The following is a 27,948-nucleotide window of genomic DNA, read 5'->3' as shown; positions in this document are numbered from 1 at the left end:
ACATCTGAGCTCATAATTATGACTGTACCTCATAGTTTGGACTTTTTATCTTTTCGACTTTCTTTTCTTATAATGATAACCTTTTTTATCTCATAATTAGGACATTTTATCTCATAACTTGCACTTTCTTCCAGCACTGGGAAACACTGCGGCTGTTGAACGCAGCCCGGGTGGTGCGACGTGCTGACGTCACGCGTGTGAACAACAAACGGTTGTTGGACTTTTCACAAGCTAGCTTACCTTGCGAGTGGTCGCGGCGGACAGAAACACCTTCACCCTACTCGCTGGCCCCTTTTTGGCTGCCCAAACCTCATGTGACTGGAAAACCTCCTCCCGTCTTAAGGGTGTAGTTACACGGACTGCGAGCAGGTGTGTGTCCGGAGCCATGTTGTGTGACGCCTGCTTCTTTTCTAGCCGCCGCTCTTCCAAGAAGCTCGTGATGTGACTTTACAGCAAGACGACCGACGGAGAAAGGGACGTAACATCTTCTTTTTTCTTTCTTTTTTTTTTTACCCCCAGGATAATGGACTTTGTCCGGGTGATGTGTGGTGCGGCGGGTATGCGAGCATACACGGCCTTGGGTGTCATTGTTGCTCATCAACTTTAGCCTGCTAGCTAACGGCAGCTCGCTTCAATACAGATGAAAGTAAAGCTGACTTGGATGACGTAATGGAGGCACCCTGAATGAGTCCTCATCAAAAAAAAACAACTAAATTGAGTGTGCAAAAGTTGTCTTGGTAGGCGGTTGCATTGCTCATGTCACAAACTGGCATCTTCTGTTGTGTTATTGATTACCTCTACACTGGCCCTCCTAATTCAAAATTCAATATTTAATTGTAGTATTTGCTGCACCAACAAGGCGATACATTTCCTATTTAGTTCCTGTCTGCCAAGGTTTGTGTGGTAAGGACCTAGCCTAACTGGACATGAAAATATGAATATCGAAGAGCAGCGTTTAGATTTGTGCAATGTCAAGACCAAAACTAGTGATGATCACAACACCAGCATCATCACCGACGGGGTCATCCCCTGCATTTCTGAGCTGATTGCAGAAACGAATATTCCTGCCGAGACCATGCCTCAGCTCACTGACAACCTTCAGGTGGTGGAGGGGGACAACCACCAGGTGAAGGACACACTGGAGATGGATGAGGTCAATGGGAACCGACAGAGCAGTGACCAAGACAACCCCAATGACGGGGATCACAAGGACAATGGCGCCGTGGATGAAACGAAGGACGCTAAGGAGCCTTTAAAATATAACGACCTCGCGGAGGACGACGGCGGGGAGATGGACATGGGTGTGGATCTGAGCCTCGATGAGAGCGGCGTCTTGGAGGAGGCCGAGTCGACACATGTCACGTCGCCGTCAGATGGTGTTTTGCATCCCTCCGGCCATGTTGTCCAGGCCGGCACCGAGGCAGAAACGGTCCAGGCGAACACTGAGGTTTCTGTTGCCGAGCTCCAGACTGTGCTGTACCCCACGGTGGAGGAAGGGGACGACAAACACAAACTGAGTGGCAAGAGGGTGAAATTTCCTTCGGATGAGGACATTGTTTCTGGAGCAGTGGAACCCAAGGACCCCTGGAGACATGGTAATGCCTATTTGTGTGTCTATTTGCATATTGTGTGTCAATGATATTTTTGTTTGTTCAATTTGCTTGCAGAAGCGCACTTTTGAGTTTACGTGCATTTTGTCTGTGATTGCCACTTGTGTAAAAACTCTTCTTTTTACACCGTTTTAAGTAGAGATGTCCCAATCCTGGACATACACTATATTGCCAAAAATATGAACTTGAAGTGCCATCCCATGGAATTGTCCAAAATGTTTTGGTATCCTGGAGCATTCAAAGTTCCTTTCACTGGAACTAAGGGGCCAAGCCCAACTCCTGAAAAACCAACCCCCACACCATAATTCCTCCTACACCAAATTTCACACTCGGCACAATTCAGTCCGAAATGTAGCGTTCTCCTGGCAACCTCCAAACCCAGACTGGTCCATCAGATTTGCCAGATGGAAAAGTGTGATTCATCAGTCCAGAGAAGGCGTCCCCACTGCACTAGAGTCCAGTGGCAACGTGCTTTACATTGGACTTGGTGATGTATGGCTTAGATGCAGCTGCTTGGCCACAGAAACCCATTCCATGAAGCTCTCTGCGTACTGTACGTGGGCTAATTGGAAGGTCACATGAAGTTTGGAGCTCTGTAGCAACTGACTGCAGAAAGTCTTTGCACTATGCGCTTCAGCATCCGCTGACCCCTGTCTGTCAAGTTTATGCGGCTTACCACTTGGTGGCTGACTTGCTGTTGTTCCCAAACTCTTCACTTTTCTTATAATAAAGTTGACTATAGAATATTTAGGAGCGAGGAAATTTCATGACTGGATTTGTTGCACAGGTGGCATCTTATGACAGTTCCACGCTGGAAATCACTGAGAGCGGCCCATTCTTTCACAAGTGTTTGTAGAAACAGTCTCCATGCCTAAGTGCTTGATTTTATACACCAGGCCAAGTGATTAGGACACCTGATTCTCATCATTTGGATGGGTGGCCAAATACTTTTGGCAATATAGTGTATGTATTTGCCTTTTTTAAATGATCGGCGATTGGCTGTTGAGTTTTCGAGCCCAGCCAATCTTTGTGTCCCAGTTTTTTTTACATGGCTAAAGATCGTACCAGTGTGAAATATTCCTTCAAAATGGATGCAAGCTAAGGAAACACAATTACATTTCCATATTTTTTGTTGCCCTCATGCTGGAGTTGCATGAATTCCTAGAGGCTGCGTGTCTTGCTAGAACACTGGTTCCAAGTTGAGAGCAAGCTGCAGCGAGCACGTCATCTAAAAGTCGCTTCTAAAATACTAATCCTCACCACTATGGCGAAAAATAAACATATCTTCTTCCATGTGTCTTTATCACTGGAGGTCTAGATGAAAAGGAATGGTTAAGCATGCGACACAAGAAAGTGATGGCTAGCTTCAATTTAAAGTAGGGGTGATCAATCCAGATCTAGGTACTATCGACACCTAGTATGGTATCAGTATACACAATATAAAAATCATAAGATCAGTATTTATTTTTTTTGTCTTATTATTTAAAAAATATTTGTTTCCTTTTTTTGTTACTGTTTACAAACTCGGTCAATAAGTCTCCGGATACAAGAAGGTTTTGAGGGCAAAAACCAAAACAATTTATTGGGAGCCATTAGTAGTTTTTGCCTTTGTGTAGTTATTGTGCACTAACCACTTTATTTTGTTTAAAACAATTGCATGTTGCATTCAATACCACACATCTAATACATCATCTGATTAACAGAATACAGTTTCACAGTACTACATATCCTTTACCCAAGCTAAACATTGCTCTGTGTGTGTGTGTTTACTGTAAGCCACACTGTGTCCTTGCTAGGGAATGAGCAATGCAAACACAAATGTGCTGCCTTGCAAGCACTCACGTCAACCCTCTTTCAAACAGAACTTTAAGTCTTACTTAAACACAAACAAGTGTGTAAGAAAATGATTGGTCTTTTCATCCAGCTCACCGATTGTTTGTGCAGCAAGAATTGTTTGTGGACAGACTAAGAACAATGGTATTTTTATTCTTCCTCAAAGTCTACTTGAGGAATGGACATTCAGCTATTGATTATTGTAGAGAAACTTGAAGATAAGATTGGTAAAGAGATGGAAGTAGAAGTAGGCCTTGTCTGCCTACTGTACTGTGGGCGTATCCAGCTGCTGCTTGATGTGTTCTTGTGTGCTCTCCTAACACTTATCCAGGAAGTTCATCCTGGACACGGCATAGCCTGCACTGTTTTTGTGCATAGGCTTGGCGTTATTGACCCAAATGAGGTGTGTTTAAAACTAAAGCACTTCAATCAAGCATGTTGTTAAAGCACCCATATTACAGTATAGGGTTACACAAAATATATGATAAATTATCATTTATAAATGTGGCTGCCGATAGAGCTTTTAATAGTATTTTCATGTCATATGATGATGCATGATGATGACACATTCTATTAAAAATAATATAACAGGAAATTGCGTAACTCGATAGAGCGTTTAATAATATTTTCATGTCATATGATGATGCATGTTGATGACACATTCTATTAAAAATAATATAACAGGAAATTGCGTAACTCGATAGAGCTTTTAATAATATTTTATGTCATATGATGATGCATGTTGATGACACATTCTATTAAACATAATACAACAGGAAATTGCGTAATAGGTTACGTATAGGTTATAGTGTTGTCCAGATACCAATATTTTGGTACCAGTAGCAAAAATATTTCAATACTTTTCGGTACTTTTTGAAACTTTTCTAAATAAAGGGTACCACAAAAAATTGCCTTATTGGCTTTATTTTAACAAAAAACTTAGGGTACATTAAACATATGTTTCTTATTGCAATTTAGTCCTTAAATAAAATAGTGAACATACAAGACAACTTTTAGTAGTAAGTAAGCAAAAAAAGCTCCTAATTTAGTCTGCTGACATATGCAGTAACATATTGTGTAATTTTTCATTCTATTATTTTGTCAAAATTATTAAGGACAAGTGGTAGAAAATGAATTATTAATCTACTTGTTCATTTACTGTTAATATCTGCTTACTTTCTCTTTTAACATGTTCTATCTACACTTCTGTTAAAATGTAATACTCCCTTATTCTTCTGTTGTTTGAAAGCCTTACATTAGTTTTGGATGATACCACAAATTTGGGTATCAATCCGATACCAAGTCGTTACAGGATCATACATTGGTCATATTCAAAGTCCTCGTGTTTATAAACATAATATATATTTAAAAAAACGAAAGAAAATGTTGTGATGCCAAAAAATATCGATGTAATCATAGCAGTATCGACTAGATACACTCCTGCACTTGTTGGTATCATTACAGTGGATGTTAGGTGTAGATCCACCAATGGCGTTTGTTTACATTCCGACGCCAGTGAGCTACGGTGTGTAGTGAAGCATGTTTAGCTATTCCTCGTCCTGCAGGGATGATACTTGAAAGAAACATATTTTATTTGTCGCCATGGAGGCGAGGATTAGGGATTTAGAAGCAGCTAAAACACTGCCGACTGGGGCTGGACTTTAGCCGCTAGCTAGCCATGTCTTAAAGCACCTCTTCCTGAGGGCGTTTCAGTGTTATAGCTTCACCTTTATCGTTTGTTTTTAAGCCAAAATGTGTCTGTTCTCCCTTTTCTGTCGACACACTGTGTCTGCTTGTAAGTACCGTAATTTCCGGACTATAAGCCGCACCTGACTATAAGCCGCACCAGCTAAATTTAGGGGAAAATACAGATTGCTCCATATATAAGCCGCACCCGACTATAAGCCGCAGGGTTTTGATGTGTAATTACCGTAGTATATAGGGGTTCCTGCTATCACGAAGGGGATTGTCGGGACAGAGATGACTGTTTGGGAACGCAAAGGGTCCCATTTATTAACAATAAATCTTTCAATCATTCAATCAAACTTTCACATCTTTGACATGGCCAACAGCATTCATGCAGAGTACAAATAATACAACGGTACAAAGTAATACAAGGTGCTCGCCTGTACGTTATCAAAATAACCAGCCTACCGGTATATGAAAAGTCAGTCTTTAATCATTGTGTCATCGTCTTCCTCCTGTGTACTAAAACCACCGAAATCCTCTTCGTCGGTGTCGGAGAAGAACAGGCCATATATAAGCCGGACCGTTGTATAAGCCGCAGGGACCAGAACGAGGGGAAAAAGTAGCGGCTTATAGTCCGGAAATTACGGTACTTCGTGATTGTGCGCTACCGAACACGCTCGTCTCTTTGTAAACCAGCAATGACATGACGTGACGACGACGGGGGAGGGCGGACCGGTACTTTTCAGAGGCGGTATAGTACCAAATATGATTCATTAGTATCGTGGTACTATATCGTACAACCCTAATAGGTTAGCAGTCAAATTATGAGCCTTTGTAATCTGTTTTGAATTTTTTCTATTATTGTTTGTATACCAAACAATATATTGTGATATATATCGTTATCGTGGGAGGTTGCAATATATATCGCGATAAATACATTTTAGGCCATATCATCACTGTTGCAGTATTTTTCTACTGTTTTACATACTGTACTTTTTTGAGGTCCAACAATAGTGTATCGGCCAAAATCTGGAACCATATCATTGAGGACGAAGGTTTGTCCCTCAGGATAAAATGAAACTGCCGAAACATCAAAAGCAACCATTTGAAGATGTCTTCTTCTAAAAGTGACACAAACCAGTGAGAGATATGATGATGGTTTTTTTTCCATGTTCGGAGCTTATGAACAGGCTTTAGGGACACACGCTTTATGGTACTTTAAAAATAAATGCAGACCGCATCAGTAGGTTCGTATTAATTGTTTCTTTACTTGGTATACATTCATGTATTTAATCTACTCGTCTGCAGTTAAGTTTGTCACTCGGCCTGGAGCGATAACAAATCTTGCTCGATGAGACATTGACCTACAAATTATTAGACTTAGACTTAGACTTCCTTTTTATTGTCATTCAAATTTGAACTTTACAGCACAGATAAGAACGAAATTTCGTTACATAAGCTCATGGTAGTGCAGGATAAAAAAGCAATAAGGTGCATATATAAATAAATACATATATATAAATACTATATAAATATATATATAAAATAAATAAATATATATAAATAAATAAATAGATTGCTGATAATATTATTGCCACTATTTTTTTAGACCACTGATGTAAGGACAATACATGACAATACAAAATTCCGAACCAAAATCAATAAAATAGGTTCCGCCTATGTTAAGTAGGAGTCAATCAAAACAATTAAACAAAATGGCTAAATACATTTATTTTGACCAAAATGATCACAGTTATCATTATTATCGTGGTATTGTTAAATGTGCTCAAAAAGTACTTAATACACGCAGTAAAATAATTTAATTCTGTTTTTTTTAATAACGTAAATAAATACACACCTCACTTTTTTGGCAAAGGAAACATCAAATATAGTTCTGGCTTCATAAGAGCCATATTTTTTTATTTTTGTTTACCATCTTCCGTTTTAAATTGTAAAGGGTGGTCAGTTGTTTCACTTCCAGAAGCCACATGAGTTTACTTCCTGTGAACAGAGCTTGTGTCCGTCTGTTTAAACTTATCAGTATCGAGTTTGTCAAACACTTTGTGCAAAAACAGCAAATATTTTATGTTTGTGAATACTGGAGCTAAGTTGTTTAGATAGTAATTAGGGCTGCAACTAACGATTAATTTGATAATCGATTAATCTGTTGATTATTACTTCGATTAATAATCGGATAAAAGTGGCAAACTACATTTCTATCCTATCCAGTATTTTATTGAAAAAAAAACAGCATACTGGCACCATACTTATTTTGATTACTGTTTGTAAATGTTGCAGTTTATAAATAAAGGTTTATTTAAAAAAAAAAAAAAAAACTCTGCATGCGCGTAGCATAGATCCAACGAATCGATGACTAGATTAATCGGCAACTATTTTAATAATCGATTTTAATCGATTAGTTTTTGCAGCCCTAATAGTAATGTGTTTTTAGAGGTTTAGATTGGGGAATGACGTTTCATAATGGAAAAAAACGTTAATGTCTGTTGTTTAAATGTTAGCATTTAGGCTAGCTAGCAAGCTAGCACCTGTCTGTCCGTGTCAAAGTGCAGTTATGAATGACGGTTTTCGATCATTTTAACTCAATACAGTAATACTAACCGTCGGGAGTTTTACAGCAGCTGACATTACTACCGTTTATTTGTAGTACAAATACCCGCAGCCGCAGAAACCGATGCAAAAGAGTCACCGCTCCTGCAGATCATCTCGGTCGCCTAACATGCACATTAAAAAAACACAAACTTCGATATGAAATAAGAGCTGCATGCGGCTTAGGAGCCGCAGGTTGGCCAGGCATGCACCATGCGATGTTATTGCTAGCGGGCTAGCGACACCCGCCTCGCCGCACAAAGAGTATACTTAATGATGACAAGACGATTCGCCCCCTTCTTTTTATTCCGTTTTAGCACAAAAGCGCGCAGCTGCTGAACCGATCCAAAGCGTGCATTATCGACGCTGGAAAATTTACTGACTTAATTTTCATTTATCGTCGATTAATTGACTTGTCGAATATCGACCCAGGCCTATTTGTCACAGTTCTATCTTTTTTTCTTTTTGTAAAATCAAATAAATTGTGCCTGATTATCAAAATGTCTTAAGTACACAGTATGAGGGGAGAATAAATAGCTACTGCAAGCAACTGTAGGAGTGCAATTCTAGATTGTTGTCACAGTGAATGAATTGGACGTATCATGAGCTGCCCGGCTCCTTTCTGAACCTGAAGTCAGGAGGAACAATAGTCCGCTGCTGTGATCATGTTTCCTTTTTGGCTTGGGGACCTTTGTCATACACTGGGCTGCCCTTATACAGCCTCTTCAAGACGTGAGGCTTGAATTTGCAAAAAAAAAACTAGTACACCATTGGCGTAGTATTGTTTTCCACAACTTCAAGACTTGCCATAAAACATAGCTCGAGATGTACTTTACTTCCCAACTTGGCTGTGTTACCTCACTTGTCTCTCGGCGGCTGGCAAGTTCAGTGCTGTATCAGGACAACAATGTATCACATTGCAGGCACGTGCTGTTATTTATTAATCAGACACCACAAACATTGCAGAACCACAAGACATGTTGACAAGTCATACAGTAGAAAAACATGTTTCGGCATGATTGAGTGGGTAATACTCCTAACTATGCAACACTTTGGCCTACCTTGAGTTTTTTGTCGTCAGACTGACTTGGCACCAGGTTATTAGTGGCTTTGTGACCTATGGAATGTTATTTGCTGTGGCTGAGTACCAAGTGACAAACTGTTACTGTGCCACAGGTTGGTTCAGCTAGTTCTGCTGCAAGCACTGGCCTCAAACCTTTATTTGGTCCAATCACCTATGTGGTGTAATCACAATCAACATCCACTTGTGCAAAGATTCAACTGACCTAGTTAGCATTATTTGGAATAAGTCAGCAATGCCAACTGAGTCATTTTTCAACACATGACAACAAATAGTGAAACGATTACATGTCTGAACACAACAGCATCAACAAAGCAAATTTGTATATATTTTTTAAAATGTGGCTGGTGTCTTGTGGTAATTTCTCAAACCATCCTCAAGTCTGTGTAGGGCTTTTCTGCCCGCTTTTCAAACAGGAATTCCTCGCTTTCCCACTCCTAGATCTGTTCTACGGCTGACAAATATTATTTTAATCCTCCACGTTCGCACACCTTGCACATCAAATGCCACCCCCTCCCCTCCTACATTTATAAATAGAGCACTTGTACCCTCACATTACCATCTGGTCCTAGTCACAGGCAACCATTATACGTATTGATGTATTTTGATCACTGATAATGTGGGAGATGTTTTTTGGAGGCTATTGTACTTTGTGAGACAAAAAATATATTTTTTGTTTATGTTCCAGGAAACGCTAACTCTCCTAACTAGGAGTAGGCATTTGACTTGGTTGATATTTTGCATTTTTGTGTTCTTGCACTAGTCAGAGCTCCCAGCATCCGTGCAACAATCTTTCTCCTCCTGCCCCATCTCTGCCAGCTGTTGTGTGAATGACGTTGCTGTAATGTCCTGGGAGTGGTGCTGCCGACTGGGAGTGTTTGTTGGGGGGATTCTAATTTGAACTCTGGCATGGGCATGTTAAGTAGGAGCTGGCAGCTTGCACTTTATGCATTTTGTCGGCCATTGATTTACCATGATTGTCATTTGAGTCACACTGAAGTTGCTGACATCGAAGACGACATTGTTAAAGTTTGCTCTTGCTAAGTAATCAGTGTATTGTATTGGAAAGGGATTTTTGTGCTGTTATTAGGCCCTTTTCCACCACAGGAACTTTCCCATTTGGGTAAATAAATTCCACCAAAAACTACCTGGGTGGATTTAGTTTTTCAGTAATTTGTTAAGTTCCTGCCAGCTAGGTAGGACTTTTGGAAGGTTCCTGTAACCCTATTGGGCCAGGCTGTGCTGTTGAATGCTGATTGGTTAAACACAGTTGGGGTTCTTCCTTAGACTTCTTTTTCGAGCACAGGACCACTATTACAGAATGCTAGACGACCTGTTTATTTCCTATTTCTTGTGTATTTCTATTACAACAAACTTGACAACAGAGAGAAAGAAGAACGAAAGGAACTTTCGACTTGCAGTAACCTTTTGTGAGGCATCTTTTTTCTGAAGAACGCTTCTCAGTGGAACTATCTAGTAATGTTTTTACTTACAAGCGGTAGAAAATGATGGATGGATGGATGGATGGATGAAGTATCCAGCCAGACTCAAAGCAATGACCTCAGATGTTTACTCCTCTGAGACTTAGTTGGAGAAATGTGAAATAAAGGAGGCAGTGCATGAGTGGACCGAAGGTAAATGACATCAAGTATTAACTATTTACTTTATTGCATGCTGTAAAAGTAGTCACTGACACTCCATTTGTGTAGTTCATAGCCTCAACCAGAGTGAACAGAATGCTAACAAGCTAATGCTAAACCCGATGTGTTTGTGTTGTCGGCGTGACATAAACACTGACATTTATTTTTTACGTTTTGTTATTTATAGCTGAAATGGACCTAGAGGAATCGCTTGACCCTAATGAATTCCTGATTTACTGAGGGGACGACTTTGTGAATGTTGGACATTGCGGACAAAAAGCGTGACTTTTATTAACATATCGATACTCTTCATTTTTTTAAAATCATATAGTTTGCATATTATTGCTTTGTATTTCATTTACTTCCTTTTTAGTAAATTAACTCTGGCCTAATATTGTCTATTTATTACATGGTATTTGTGTAGAAATATACTAAGGCACTCCTCCATATGTCATCAGCCTGATTTGTATAAACTACCCTGAACTGTGAAATGCGGTGGAAACACCAACCACACACTTCTGAAGGAACACATTTTGCAAACTACGAGTGAAATGTCTTCTTCTGACACGGCAGATTAAGCTCACACCACACGGCACAATGATGCTATTATCTGCTTACAACAGGCCGCGCTTGCAGTGATTAATATGACATCACAAATATGCGACCATACCATAGGGGAGGGGAAGTTTGAGAAGCCAGGCGGCAACACAGGCCACAACACAGAGACCATCGACAAACACGGAGATGATAAACCTTTATTGTTATTGGCCGATTTTATCGGTTGATTTTTCATTATCGGAATTATCAATGTGACATCATAACTGCCATTGGTAAACGATAATTATCGACCCCCTGTAATATAGAGCATCCCTACTTTTTATTGACTGTTTTTTTTTTATTTTAATTAGATAACTTATACATAACTGGCAATTAGCAATCACAGCACAGGCAAAATCAGGGTTGACGTTTTTTCAAATCAAATGAACTGTACCCTTTGCTGGGAACATAGCTTAATGTTGCGGACTGTGAGTAAATATCTAAGACTGAGAGTGGATTAATTTAGGCTGTTTGCACCCCGATATGTCCATATGCTGTTAAAAGTATTTTCTATTCAACCTCCAGCACTAAATCATCACTGGTTTGCTCGATATGAAATGGGTGAAGATAGCGGATTCTTTCCATTGCAGCAACCTAATCTAGCAAGAGGATTGTTTGTTGATTGTGTACTACCTGCTTCATAACTAGCTGTTTGCATGTAGGTCAGTGGCTTTTAAGTTCTCCTGCTCTCTGTGTAGTGTTTTAGGTGTATGAAAGTCAAAAGATTCCACATGTGTTGACAGCAGAGCAGGCGTTCTGCTGTAGTAGCTTGAATATAATGAAGCTTTTTGCTCTAGATCGTGTTTACTGAAGTTTAATTTATTAACCAATTGGCAAATCTGGAACTGTTGGAATTCTGGTACTTAAGCCCACACTTGTCATGGCACTCCATGGGTAGGGTTAGGTATCGTTTAAATTCGAACGATTCCGATTCCGATTCCTATTCTTTGTTTCCGATTCCGATTCCTGACGATTCTCGATTCCGTTTCTTTTAAGAGGCAGGGTCAAAAAAAAGTTTAGGATATTTTAAATGAGCTAGCTAACCTACAGTCTTTCTGAATGAAATAGTCTGACATTCTCCATCAATTTTAATTCTATTAACTTTTTATGAACTTTACTATAAATTCCTCACAGGGCTGTTTTCAACTAGAATATAAATATCAAATCTATGAACTTGAATATAAATATTATAAATTATGAATACATTTTCCCAGGGGTACACTTTCCTCAAGAGAGCTTAATTTTTGAAAACCTCATGAAAACACATTTACACACACAAGTGTATGATGCTGCAGGTACTTAAAAATGTTACCGTGCTCCCACTGATGGGCTAACATGGTGCAGAAAAGCAAATAAACAATAAGAAACAACTTGCAAAACCCAGTCCAGATTAGCAGCAGGTACAGTATAAAATCAGAGACAGTTCTTGTTTAGGAAAATGACCATATCCGCCTTCTCAGGCAGGATGTGTGAGCGTTCTGGACAGATAGTGTCTCCTGCTGTGGAAAATACACGTTCGCTGGGTGTGGAAGAAGCTTGAACGCATAAATAGGAGAAAGCGCGATCTGACAGCAAAGGATAAGTCTTTTGTTGGTTCCACCGGACCACCACCATGCAGCAGGGTCGTCAGACATAAGTATCGGTGGAACGTCCTGGTACATCTGCAGCTCTCTCTCCACTCGTTTCTTGATGGACATGGAGCTCTGTTATTTCGCGGTTATTTCATTTTTTTTTGTAAAGTAAAGCCACACTTTCGACCGCCGACGCCCGCTATCCATGCTTGAGCTTGACTGACTCGCTTGGCTATGCTAACACTTCCGGCGGTGGGCGCTTCTTCGTTGGTGCTCAGCGGCTTCTTCTTCCGGTTCGGCGGACATTTTTTTTTTTTTTTTTTTTCTTCCGGTCGGCGGACTGGGTATCGAAAATAGGAATCGAAATTTAAACTTTTGAACGATACCGGGAGAATCGGAAAGTTAGTCCCAGTTCCAATCGATACTCAATACCCAGCCCTATCCATGGGTCAATCTTTTCTGACTTTTATTGAGTGCGGATTGTCTTTTATACTGCAGCAGTGTTGTGATGGTGTAGAGATGCAAAAGAATAAAAGGAGAACGTGATAAATTAATGACTTTATCAAGAAACATCGGTTCTGCTGGAGGTATTTTTTTTTCTCCTCAAAACCCTGTTCTGATTTTTAAACGTTTTTCAGATTTAGGTGATGAGTTTTTAGATATCTGTCGGGCTTGGGTTTCTAGTCATTGGATGCTTGACACCGCAACCGTGACCCATTATTATAAGGTGCAAAGGCTTGCTGAGCCCTAACCAAAAACAGATTAAAACATAGTCTCTAAAGTAAGCTATAGAAATTAAGTTATCCAGGACTGTCTTGGATTTGTAATGTGAGATAATTTCAGTCATTCAGTGCTGCAAGTATTAAAAACGCTACAAAACAAAGGTTACTGAATGAGCTCAATTTAAAACAGATTAGCAAAAATAATTAAATAAACTGTGTTTTGTATAGAGTAACATCCAATTCTATACATATAATTATTTAATTGGTGAGATTTGCTATACAGCAGGCGAGACTCAACACATCTGTCTGTGCCAGCTCAACCAGCTTCTCTGTTTTAGTAATTGATTTATAATTTATGGCAGGTCGGGTTCACTTGTTGCCTGCAGTTTTTTTTGTTTGCCCCATGACACTGGTCCAACAGTGTACTGTAGGACACTTGCAACAGAGGCACTGCTAGAGCATCTTGCCTTTCCCTTTAAACCACCACTTTTCGCTAATTGTAGGTTAATAGGTTAGTGCTATCAAAGCATATTCTGCACTGTACATCATTATAAAAAATGATTGATTGCCTTGCTGACAGTTTAATTACTCAAAATCAATCCGGGAGACTTCAGATTTTAAAAAAATCCATTAGAATTCTTCCTATGTTCATTGATCTTCGGACCCCCTCGACCTGAGCTTCAGCCTCCTAAACTGTGATAGGACTTTGTCTTCATAAGCAGCCATAACATATTTTTCCCGAGATTTTTTATGTACTGCTAAAGAACCCTTTGTGTTTATCGTCACCTCTGCTTCCTCTGAGCGTAATTTTCTAAGATGTTTGGAGCAGTCATTTCCCATTCCAAACCACTGCCACTCCCGTCCTGCATGCACCAGCAACATGGGAGGAAGTGGTGTAAAAGACAAAGACAGAGCAATACCAAAGCATGGCTTACATTTTTATGATCCTGCAGTGCTGCACGTCTTGACTGTTTATCAGCAAGCACTTTTGTCTTTTTGCTCTCTGTCCCACTTTAGGTAACACAGCTTAATTATTATTAAAATTAGGTTATTAATTTTGTTGAACTCTCAACCACTGACTCTTTTCTCTAATCAACAATAAAAAAGGTTATTGAAGAGATCTCAGGACCATTAATGTATATTAGTAACCTATCATTTCAAACGGGTAAATTCCCAAACAAAATGAAAATACCTAAAGTGGCACCAATTTATGAGACTGGAGACAAACACCAATTTACAAATTATAGACCTGTTTCTTTACTTCCACAATTTTCTAAAATCATTGAAAAACTGTTCAATAACAGATTAGAGAGTTTCACCAACAAAAATAGAATACTCGCTGAGGACCAATATGGATACAGAGCTAATGTTTCAACTTCGATGGCTTTAATTGAAATTACAAAAAGAAATACCAATGCAATAGATAGTAAAAAATGTGCAGCAGCAGTGTTTATGGATCTAACTAAAGCATTTGACACAATTACTCACAATATTTTAATCAAAAAACTAGAATGGTATGGCATCAAAGGGTTGGTTTTAAACTGGATTAGAAGTTATTTAACGAACAGGAAACAATACGTGAAGCTAGGCAAACACACACTTATACAACGCTAAATATATCCTGTGGTGTACCTTAGGGATCAATACTAGGACCAAAATTGTTCGATCTCTATATAAATGACATTTGTAAAGTTACAAAAGATATTAAGTTACTATTATTTGCGGATAATACAACAGCGTTTTGTTCAGGAGAGAACACACAGAAGCTCATATAAATAACATAAGAAATTAACAAATTAAAAAGATGGTTTGACAAAAACAGACTATCTTTGAATCTCAGTCAAACTAAAATAATGTTATTTGGTAACAGTAGAAGAGAAAGTCAAACACAAATACGAATAGAAATTGAAAGAGTAAATTAAACCAAATTTCTAGGTATAATGATTGATGATAAATTGAACTGGAAATCTCATGTAAAAATTATACAACAATGTAGCAAGAAACACGTCAATAATGACTATAGCAAAACATGTTCTAGACCAAAAATCACTTCATATTCTCTACTGCTCGCTAGTGTTACCATATCTGAGTTAGTGTTACCATATCTGAGTTTGGGGAAATAACTACAAAAGTGCACTTCATTCATTAACCTTGTTACAAAAAAGATCAGTTAGAATAATACATAATGTTGGACATAGAGAGCATACAAACCCTTTATTTATTGAATGAAAAATACTGAAATTCCATGACATAGTGAATTTGCAAACAGCAAAAATTATACACAAAGCAAACTATAACCTGCTACCCAAGAATATACAACAATTCTTCTCAACAAAAAAGGAGAAATATAATCTTAGAGAAAATTTTAATTTAAAACATTTGTACGCACGTACAACACATAAGACCTTCAGTATATCAGTATGTGGAATTAAATTATGGAATGGATTAAGCAAAGAAATCAAACAATGTACTAATATGATCCACTTCAAGAAACTCTTCAAACTTAAAGTGTTTAAAAAGTACAAAGAAGAAGAAATATGATAAACATTCTGAATTTATCTCATCCATCCATCCATTTTCAAGATAATCTTACTCATCTCACCATATGAAATGTAACTTACTTCACAGAGTATTATTTAATTTATTTTTATTGTGATTACTTATGGAGTATATTGTGAATAAATTGAGAACAGGAAGTGAACAAAAGTTTTAGCAACTGCCATGTAAAGGAAAATGGGTTGGATTAAATAAACTCTGCTTCTCCCTACTCCTTTTCAAACATGTTGAGTAGAGAAACTGGAAATTTGGATGTATCATGTTGTATGCATGCATGTTCGAAATAAGCTCAAACTCAACTCAACTCAACTCAATGTGGTGTGCGTGCGTGCTTGTGTGTGCGTGTGTGAATGCTAAGCTATGTGGTAAGCATGAGACCACCTTCCACCTCATGAAGTATTTACACACTTGCACCAAAAAACAACTCTATTTCCAAAGACAAGGCTGCACACAGGTGGCAAACATTGGTCATTTGCTCATAATTAATACAGGAACCACCTGTTTTGTCTGTCTATTAAAAAATACACACATGACATTGTTCTTACATTATACACTTAATTTTCTTTTCACCATGCAAAGACATTTAATTTTCTTTTTACCATGCAAAGCTTCCATCTGCATCAAATCGTATCGCATCGTTATGTTTTAAAAAGTATTGCTCGTGAGATGTATTGTAAATGGTAAATGGGTTATACTTGTATTGCACTTTTCTACCTTTTTAAGGAACTCAAAGCGCTCTATTTCCACATTAACCTATTCACACACACATTCACACACGGATGGCGGGACTATATTCATATAGGATCGCCATTTTAGATAGAGATGCACACCCGTATTAGTCATGGAATATGTCACGAAAAATGCCTATTTAAGAAGTCCTTACTTAATGCACACTTTTTTTTTTACTGTGCAGCCTTCAGTCTCTTGGCAAACGTACCAAATTGCTTACCAAATATATGTTTCAATTATTGTTATTTATTATATTATATTGGGTTTGTACCAGAGTTCCAAACCCCAAGTGTGAACGCAGCCTTAAATGGACCTCCAGGGAAACAGTGGAAGGTAGATGAAGCAGACCTGATAAGTCCAAGCAGACAAAGTCTCACCTTGGCGAGACGGTTAAGATAATACTGACTGCTGCACAATGTTGGACTGACACAGTGTTTCGGATTGAAGGATTCTGTATATGGTATTTCTGTAATAGTTAATCTTTCTCTCAAGCAGAACAACCGCAGGTTTAAATGTCACCTGGTTGGATATAGGCCAAGCACAGACCGGGTATAGAGCAACAGCTGACCCCTTCCCAAACACACACACACAATATATAGATATTTTTTGATTGATTTAAACAGGAAAAAATGCTCTGAAAAGGCCTGTGTGAAATTAACACACACCCCCTCCCCCCGCCTCCCCACCACCTTGTCCAAATCTCCCCAAACGTGTACCAATAGTTTTTTTTATCAGTCCAGCATAATTATAAGCAATAATACAATTACAAACCAAACCTGGCCGAGCAACATTCCGAATAGCAATCAACAGGGTAATTGAGAGTACACACAAACATGACACAAAACAATCCAAAGTAGTCAAACAAAAATGAATAATCTCAACAATAGTATCAATATTAATAAGAATTCCAACATAACATTGATTAAAAATCCCTCATTTACATTGTCATCACAGCCATTTATATATATATATATATATATATATATATATATATATATATATATATATATATATATATATATATATATATATATATATATATATATATATATAAGAACTCTACTTGTGATGTCATCCAACCCCCTTGTCCAAATCACCCCAAAGTTGTTCCATTCGTTTGTGCTGGTTTGTGATGCAAACATTTTTTGGTCAAACTATTATAGTTTTTAAATTATTAACGTTTCATTATCCTACATCCATGTTTTATATACACACTGCAAATATATATATATATATATATATATATATATATATATATATATATATATATATATATATGTATATATATGTATATATATATATATATATATATATATATATATATATCATGTAGTAACAGACACATTCATAACAATATGTACAATATTGACCGTATTTTGGTCCTTTTATGCATTACCGGAACTTCTTTCCTCAGTGCATTCATTTCCGTTTCCATAGCAGTCTACTTTCGACTTCCGAAAACAAACGCTAGTGGTGTTTTAATCATGGCAGACTTGGTAAAAGACAATAAAGACGACAGAGTACAAATGAGGATTCACAATCTTATCTTTTTCAACCTGAATATACGAAGGATGAAGTGCTGCTTATAGAAGTGAGCACTAACAGAGGGTGAAACATCGGAGTAGACAAAAACCAAGGGAATGTTGTCGGTGTGACTTGCTGGTATAAATGTGGAACTTGGAGCCAAGCTTTGCGAACATAAATGGAGTCCTTACCCAAAGTCAACTTGAAAAAATGTCCCCGGCCAGCTAGACCAAACAGACAACTGTCCATCAAGTGAGTCACTGTAATATCGATCATGATACATGCAACACACCATGCTTGTTAATACAACTACATACACTGTTGCGCTTGTACAGATACTGTAATATGATTGTTCATATGTTTTAGTCAGTACAGATTGGCGTTCTATCGCATTGCATTGTCTTGTGCATTACAAACTCAAAAATCATTCAGCTGCTGACACAAAAGCTAGTTTATCTCTTGTCGTAGCTAGTTTATGGCTAATACCGATGCATGCTGTCGCAAGGTGATGTTTCTACGCTAGAAAAATAGTTTCTCACTGTTCGCTGTTACAGTAATGTTGCTACAACTTGGTTATTATTATTATATATATTATTATAATATTATTACTATGAATCATAATTTGTTAATAACTTGAAAACTTTAAGAGTTAGACCAAAAACATTTTTTGCAGAAACAAGCACAAACGATTGAGAATAGTTTGGGGGAATATTTAAAAACTGGGGGGGCTGGTTTGGAATCATATTTTGTTAATAACTTACAGACCAAAAATGTTTACAGCACAAACGTAGCACTGACAAATGGGACACGTTTGGGGGGGGGGTTGACATAGGGTTTAATAACACGTGAATAGCATAAACATTTTTTATTAAACATTGATAACTTAAACTGTAACGGCACAAACAAAACATTTTGCTGCACAAACAATTGAGACAAGTTTGGGGAGATTTGGACAGGGTGAGTGGGCCAACTTCACACATGTTCTGAAAAGGGTTCCAGTTTCTTTCTCTTAAGAAAGTAAAACATTCTCCAAAGGTGTTGCAGCCTTGGAAATCACTATATTAATCATTTCAATGACATTGAAGGCTCACTGAATGCTTTTATTGCTTCTGAATACTGCTGCAATCACAACTTCAGCAAAGTACTAAGCCCACAAATGTATGGGAAACTATATAACATAATGATTTGACAGCATGACCTAGTGAGCTGTACTATTATAACTACATCAATGAAGTGGCACATTTAAGCTCTAAACCCCCAACCCCTTCTACCATTTCTGTCCAAACATTCATGCCTCAACAGATCTACACTGACACTCCTCTCTTCTATATTAATCAAAATGTTCTTATACTGTCTCTGCTGGAGTGACTCATCATTAGGAATTTATGAAACAGTGTCCACAGACACTTTATTAGGTACACCTGCACAATTTAAGTTCATCCATCCATCCATCCATCCATCCATCCATCTTCTTCCACTTATCCGAGGTCGGGTCGCGGGGGCAGCAGCCTAAGCAGGGAAGCCCAGATTTTCCTCTCCCCAGCCACTTCGTCCAGCGCCTCCCGGGGGATCCCGAGGCGTTCCCAGGCCAGCCGGGAGACATAGTATTCCCAACGTGTCCTGGGTCTTCCCCGTGGCCTCCTACCGGTTGGACGTGCCCTAAACACCTCCCGAGGGAGGCGTTCGGGTGGCATCCTGACCAGGTGCCCGAACCACCTCATCTGGCTCCTCTCGATGTGGAGGAGCAGCGGCTTTACTTTGAGCTCCCCCCGGATGGCAGAGCTTCTCACCCTATCTCTAAGGGAGAGCCCCGCCACCCGGCGGAGGAAACTCATTTCGGCCGCCTGTACCCGTGATCTTGTCCTTTCGGTCATGACAATTTAAGTTCTACAAATATATCATTGCTAGGTTTCTTTAATGCAGGGGTCACCAACGCGGTGCCCGCGGGCACCAGGTCGCCCGTAAGGACCAGATGAGTCGCCCGCGGGCCTGTTCTAAAAATTAAAAAAAAAAAAATTAATTTTTAAAAAAAAATTAAATCTACATAGAAAAAAACACAAGATACACTTTCAATCAGTGCATCAACCCAAACAACCTCCCCCATGCACACTCATCCACACCCACTCACACAAAAGGGGTTATTTCTTTCTGCTACCAATATTCTGGTTCCCACAACATAGACAACACATCTGCAAGGGACACAGTCCCTGAAGCACACATGATTGTATAGGCTGCTGGTCCACTAACATTTTCATTAATTACTATTTTTTATGTAATTATTTTCATATTGTTTTACTTTCTTTTTTATCCAAGAAAATGTTTTTAATGTATTTATCTTATTTTATTTTATTTTTTTTTAAAAAGGGCCTTATCTTCAACAGACCAGGTTGTCAATGAAATTAGATTTGTTTAAAGGGTTTTTTAAACCAGGCCCAGTCCAGATAATGTCCAAGTCGGACTCAGCAACACACACCTTCATTCATGTACACAGAAAAAAATTAGGGAACACTACAGATTGCATATAATTCATAAACAAAATTACATTTTCAAAATAAGCATTTATGTACAGTCCAGATTATGTCCAGGTCACTCAAATTAGGGAACACAACAACAGATATCATATAATCTATAAACATAATTATACTTTCAAAATAAGCCTTTGAGGACTTCTCATCTTTTTTTAATGTTTTTTGGCATCTTTATCGTTTTCAACCATGTAACTTTCTAAAGTTAGAAAATACTGAATAAATGTTTTAAAGAAAGTAATACTAAGTGAAAGTGTATTTGGCCTTAAAAATAAACATTTTACCGAGTACTATAATTAAATTGACTAAATCATGATTGTCAATGAACTCTCCTAAAATAACAGAAACCACATTAAGCTTCATAAACAAACCAATCCTTAAACACATTTTTTCAACTTCCACCCAAAACAAAGACACAATATGACAATACCAAAACAAATGCAGGGTGGATTCAGGCTCCTGACAACAAAATCGGCAATCATCTGACTCTGTCATATTCCATAATTGTAACATTTTCCCTGTGGGTAAGAAGTTATAAATAATTTTAATTTGAAAATAACGATTTTGCACATCGATAGTGGTTTTATAGATTAGTTTGAATATGGCATCCCATGGCAACGGGCAGTCAAAAAAGTCCTCCCATTTTCCATTTGTGTTGTATGAGGCAGCCTTCAAAGATTTCTTTATTAAATAAAAATTATATATTTTTCTCTTTATTTTAGTTACTTTTTGCCCACTAGAATTTCTTATTAGAGGTTTACAAACTAATAATTTAGTAGTTCCATAATTAATTATTTGTTTCCATCTTTTCCCAATTACTCCAGTAAGTTGATAAAATGAAAAGCTTGAGCAAGCATCACCATACATAGCTCTAAATTCATCATACTTCATAATTTTATCATTCTCATTGATAATATCATTGACAAAAATGATTCCTCTTTCAAACATATTTTTCCAAAAGAAAGGCTTTCCATCTATTACAATATTAGAGTTCATCCATATTAACTGCTGCAAAATATCGTCTCTTTTTTCTGGCACATAAAATTGAAAACACCACTATGAGTGGATTGTTTCCTTTATGAACCCCGCCATGTTTCCCAGCAGACTCTCTGGGAGGGGATCACTTGTAAAAAAGGATACAATTTCTTTTGATACAGTACATGTTTTTTGTCCAACAGGACATTTGTGTACCACTCAATGTTTAAATACATCTTTGGAACAATTGATGCTTTTAAAGACAGACACATAGCTTCAAGGTTGAGAAGTTTCAGGCCCCCATATTCATACTCTTTGTACAAAACCTTTCTTTTAATCTTTTCTGGTTTGCCGTTCCAGACAAAATCGAAGACCCTCCGCTCATAAATCTTAAAAAAGTTTTGTGATGGAGCTGGTAATGACAAAAACAAATAAATAAATTGAGGAATAATTAACGAGTTGGCAATAGACATTTTACCATACAAGGTTAGGGATTTCCCTTTCCATAATTGCATAATTTTGTCCAGCTTTCTTAGTCGATTATCCTAATTTACTGAGCCTAGATCTTCCAGATTTTCTGGGACAACAACACCAAGTATGTTAACTGGTCCATCTGTCCACAAAACAGGCACTTTTCATTCCATTCGAAAGGACGTTCCCTTTAGATTTCCGATCCTTAATATTTTACATTTATCATAATTAAGCTTAAGGCCAGATTGCTGTGAAAATATGTCCAAAAGATTAAGAAGGTTCCGCAAACACTGAGGAAAAATCTTATCTTTGTGAATCAGCCTTTTCTGACATGAACTTCATCAAGAACAAACACAGAACACGCCTCACTGATGCACATCTGCAAGACTCACTCAGAGTTGCAGTGTCAAGTTACACACCAGAGTACAACACACTAGTTAACAGCATGCAATGCCAGGCTTCTCACTAACTGACAAAGAAACAGATAACAGATTTGGTGTCCAGTTCAAAGTGTGACATGATTTAAAAATTTGAGAGTTTACTTTTGTATTTTACATGAGTTATTATTTATACAAACATGGTGCAAAGTAATTCATGATTTGTTAAAAAATGTTAGTGGCTAACTAGTTAAAATGGGATATTGTGATTTCACAAGACTGTCTTAGAAGTAATCATTTGAAAATGTTCAATTTGAAAAATGTGCACTTAGAGAAAATATAAAAATAAAGTGTTGCATATTGATATTTATCTGTTTCTATATATATTTATTGTGAGAAATCATTAAGATGATCAGTGTTTCCACAAAGATAAATATCATTAATTATTAATAATAACAGAGTTAAAGGTAAATTGAGCAAATTGGCTACTTCTGGCAATTTATTTAAGTGTGTATCTAACTGGTAGCCCTTCGCATTAATCAGTACCCAAGAAGTAGCCCTTGGTTTCAAAAAGGTTGGTGACCCCTGCTCTAATGTATGTAAAAGTGTGTGATTTATTGCTGTATCCAGTGTCATTTTATTAGTTTTTGGAAAAGCTTTAGGCAGATTTTATGCTGTGTTAAGGAGCCATTTGGTCATGTGTGTTAGAGAGAGTGCACAGGGGTGTGGAAAAGAAACGCAAAGTAAACACGCCATAAACATTTTATTGTTTTGTTCTTTTCCAGCTCAGAATGTGACGGTGGAAGACATTGTGTCTTCTTACAAGCAGGCGTGTCAGAAGCTGAACTGCAAACCTATTGCCAAAGTGCTCAAACAGATTCAGGTGAGGCGCAATTTTGCACAAACCTACTCATCCTCTGCACACATCAGTTTTTACATGTAAACACTTTTTTTTAAATCTTCAACTAGGAATTATGTCACATGCCATCCCTACTAGAATGTAATTGCCATTCGGCTTTTTTACCCTCCCTTTTACTGCTTGATTTGATGTACCTAACGGTAATTTACTGCAGTCAATGTTCCTGCTGACTCTGCTGTCCTTAGACTAGCAATTGCTGCTGCTTACCGGTGTAGGTGTCAGCACGACTTTGCTCTAGCCCATGCACAGATACCTCCACCAGCCATAGGATTTTTATCCCGAACCTCCGTCCCCTGCAATCATAACAACAGGTTTTGTCTTGCCTTAAAGCTGGGGAAAAATAATCCGCCTAAGATGGTGAAGAAACGGGGGTATGGAGAAAGACGTAGAGAACAGGGTTCGAATCCCGGACCAAGCTGAGTCCTAAATAACATATTTTTTTTATTTTCCTTTCCTGCAACAAGTGGATGTGTTACAACATTTGTATCATAGGTTGTATCTTTTAATTTTTGTACAAAATGTACAAAAAGTAAATGTCCAAAAATATACATAATTACAAAGAAAATGTTACATTCCATATGGACCGAAACTTATATCCTGATATATTTTAGCTGAATACCGATATACGATAAATATCACAATATTTTCTTCCGGAAAGTGAATTTAGACAGTCAAACCCAAATATGCGTGTCAAGTTGTTTTATTGAAAATAATACTTTACATGAGTAAATTTCTAGAAATGTTAAAGTTTCATGCATAGATGGATGCACATACAAATATTAAAAAGCCTTAAAAAAAATATAAGAATCGTAAAGTATAATCTTCCATCTCCTTTAAAACAAACCTTTAGCTATGTTCAAATTCTCAGCTAATAACAATAACACAAAAGAACAAAATACAACAAAGTCCCTGGTTTAAGAGGACATTTTAAATATCAGCAGCAACTTATAAATAATTTACCTTTAACAGTAGTGTTTTTTAGCTTATTATTTTTGGAAGACCCTTGTTCCCCTTAAAAATTTAAGCCAGTAACACCAACCTGTCAACTGTAGGATGCTGTGTGGCAGGGGACAATATTGCCACTGCAGCTAAACACCCTTTTTACATTATGTATACATACATTTGTTGTGGCAGTGCTTCTTGAGCATAGTGACTGGAAACTCATATACAGTAACGAATATTTTTTTCCTGGTAGCGTTTTTAAATCCGTTTTTTTTTATACCGTTGCAACTAGGAACATTTCTACTTACACAAAGTTCATACTTTGGCAGAAATGTTTTCATTATTCTTTTTTAAGTGCATCTATTAACTCTTTCGCGTTGCTGATTAAATAGAATCACGTAAATTGCAACTCGCCATGCTGCTGTCATGAACATGTGTTGCCCCAAATGATGGCAAGTGTTGCAGAGGCTTGAGTCAAACAGACCCGATTGCTGGCAATACTGCTGAGAATAATTTTTTCATTGAGAGTAAAATCCGGGGGGAAAACAGAATTGCCAAGACACTTGGAAAGGAGGACACAATTCGAAATTTCCCGGCAAAAACGGGAAGGTTGAGAGGTGTGGCTCACACACCCCTCGTACTGGAGTTTGTGTCAAGTGAGTGCGGCTTCGACCCCACCTCATTCTGTGCATGGAAGAGGGACACGACATGAGCAGAGAGACTTCCGCGCCAAGACATTAAGGATTGCATACTGTATATCGGTATGGCGGTTTTGTCTCAAATACATATCTCTGTATAAAATATACCGGTATAATTGGTAATACCAGTATAGGCCAGGGCGGTATACTGCAGAGGGACATTGTAGCACTTTTCTATCTGTAACCAGAATACACGTCACACTCACAATTCTCTTACATAAATATACACATACTGTAACTTGTTAAATTATTTTGGATGTATTACTTTGATAAATATACTGTAGTTGTCTATACTTGTAGCTTATTTTTAATTTATGATTTTTAGTGAAAATGGATTAAAATAATCTAATAGGCTTTCAATATACCTTTTGATACAAATTGTAGCACTTTTGTTGCCTTGGTGCAGACAGCTGTTACCTGAGTGCTACATATTAATTCTAAAACAATACTACAATCAAAATTAGGGCAAATGGAGCAATACTAGCAAATAGGTTATTGCCAAACAAGGCGAAATTGATAAACACAAAACGTATTACCTTTTAATTAACGAAGTATTGATCTTGAATCGGGACAAAAAGGTTTGCGTTAGCGCTGGGATTGGCCGGACAAAAGATGGAGCTGGACATTTCATAGGTGTTTGGAAAGATGGATCCGGATGCGTGATTGGCCACACATAGATGGTTTTAGTCCTGGCGATAGGCCTAGCAAAGATGGAGCCGGTTTTCTGACAATGTCTGGTACCCATCAATGTCTTCTACCCAATGTTACCGAGCATGCACACAAGCGCAATTATTTCAAATTTTTGCCTCAAACAAAATACTGATTCAAAGCAGCAGCCTCGTATGCCTTGTGTACAAGTAAGTACTGATTTTAAATTGTTTCTTTCATTGTATCTTCTGAACAGCAAGCATGTAGACAATTAAAGCGTGAGAAAGTTTACATTGTATATTAACAGACAGTAAGCATGACAAAGTTCACATTGTATATCTACGGACAGGAAGCATGAAGTAAAATACAGCGTGAGGAAGTTCACATTGACGCAAACATTTTGGTTTTAATCACTGTTTTACGCTAACGGTAGCTTTTAGCCATGAAGCAACAAAATTCGACAGAACACCGGCCCGTTGATAGGCGTAGCAAAGATGGACTCGCGGAGACGATTGGCTGTCACGTACAGATCATCGGCTGCTGAGAGTGCAATGCTTTGTTTTTTTTTTTGTTTTTTTTATTCAGACATTGAGGGAAATTAAAAGGCATCATGATTGATTTACTCGTCTTGTGGTCATCTTGGGTTGTAAAGCAGCAACAACAAGTCTGCTGAGAGCCTCCCTTGCTTGTGTGTTGCAAACATTTTTTAAACGGCCCTGAGAGGGACAAGCGGTAGTAAATGGATGGATGGACAGGTTTCCAATAAATGGGCTGTTGCTCACCTCAGCAGACAGACCGGTGTTTTTTCCCTTTTTCTACAGTTTACACTACAGCTTTGTTATGTGGGTTAGCCAGCAGTCATGTGTCCCATAATCCCTCTGTAAGAAAAATTCTTCAAATCCAGCAGGGGAGGTTGCGGGGTTCTCCTGCCTTTTTATGTGGGTTAGCGCATACAGCATGGGGGTCGTTAGGCCAATTTTTGGGGGGCTGAAGCCCCTCTAAAATATTCTCAAGCCCCCCTAAATAATTTGGTGTGAATTGTTTTTGGGTTTTTTTGTGTTTTTTTTTACAAACAATTGCAGACAAATTCAATGTAAATTTGCAGCAATATGAGTTTCAATAATAATATAACCTGTCATTATTCACTATGGTCATGAATCATTTGCTTTCCCTTCATTTCACACAGTCATGTAGAGAACCTTTGTCAACGTTTATTATCCAATTCATTCCACCTGTAACGCCCAAACAACTTAAAATCCAGTCCACTTTTTATTGTGCAACTCCAGCCACACCGTTTATAACTCCAGACAACAACATAACGCAATCAAGTCCACTTATACTTTAAAATGTGCTGTCAACATACCGTTAACAATAAATTGTACTGATGTAACTAATGTTGGTTTCACCTGAATTAAATTGATGTGAAAAGCTGTTAGTATAATACAGTTATATTTGAGTCAGGTTCTGTTCACAGAGCTCAAGCCCGCCCTGCCCTAAACGCAGAATAAGCACTGTGCGTAGGGCTTCATGATCCATGGAGGGACCCGTTTTGCGTGAATAAGCACATGTCAAATATAAATTATTGAATGACAGGGTGCTTCATATAAAAGTTTACCCTGACTGTATTCCTGGCTACGTCATGCTCTGTCACTGAGTTGAAATTGTAGTAAGGTTTTTGAATTTATGTTTAAACGATGTTAAAATTGTTTAAAACGCTAAACTTCAGCATATTAATAAAAAAAGTGGACCGTTACAAAATCATGCTGTCAAAGATGTAAGAGAATGTAACACATGAGAGCTCTACCATCTACCTCAATGAAAGCTTTTGTTATTCTGGAAATTCATTGTGTTGCTCAAGGTAATATTCGTATGATGCTGGGGTACCCGTGATTTAAGCAAAGCCCTTTTTGGACCACCAATTTTTGACCTCGGTATTTGTCAAATCCTAGTTACGGCCCTGCAATAGTGTGCATACTGCACACAGCCAGAGCCAGAACCAGGTGCTCCACATTTTGATAAATAAAAACCTGGCTAGCAAGTCATGTCAAATTGTTAGCATGATGATGTTTTATTTTTGTCACTTGTTTTAGCTCTGAAAAAAATAAATCCGTATGAATATTATTGTCATAAATTATGATACACTAGTAACAGTTGCTCCACCACCTCTTGTGAGCAAGAAGATTTTGCAAGTGCAAACAATTTTTCGCATCATGTGAATCTTCTGGGGGGTAAAC

General features: G+C 37.9%; 1 protein-coding gene across 1 annotated transcript in view; it reads left to right on the top strand.

Moving 5' to 3' along the window:
- Positions 1 to 67: 67 nt before the first annotated feature.
- The window catches only part of ppp1r37 (protein phosphatase 1, regulatory subunit 37), a 52,542-nt gene continuing 24,661 nt past the window's right edge, over positions 68 to 27,948 (top strand). Inside the window, exons 1-2 of the mRNA XM_062060093.1 lie at positions 68 to 1,595; positions 23,293 to 23,390. Of these exons, the coding sequence (XP_061916077.1) occupies positions 935 to 1,595; positions 23,293 to 23,390 (759 nt within the window). The 5' untranslated portion in view covers positions 68 to 934. The remainder of the gene's footprint in view (positions 1,596 to 23,292; positions 23,391 to 27,948) is intronic.

The sequence above is a fragment of the Entelurus aequoreus genome, linkage group LG10, assembly GCF_033978785.1.
Source record: "Entelurus aequoreus isolate RoL-2023_Sb linkage group LG10, RoL_Eaeq_v1.1, whole genome shotgun sequence".
Classification (NCBI taxonomy): Eukaryota; Metazoa; Chordata; class Actinopteri; order Syngnathiformes; family Syngnathidae; genus Entelurus; species Entelurus aequoreus.
Note: the sequence above shows the minus strand (reverse complement) of the source record. Positions and strands in the feature narration are given on the sequence as shown.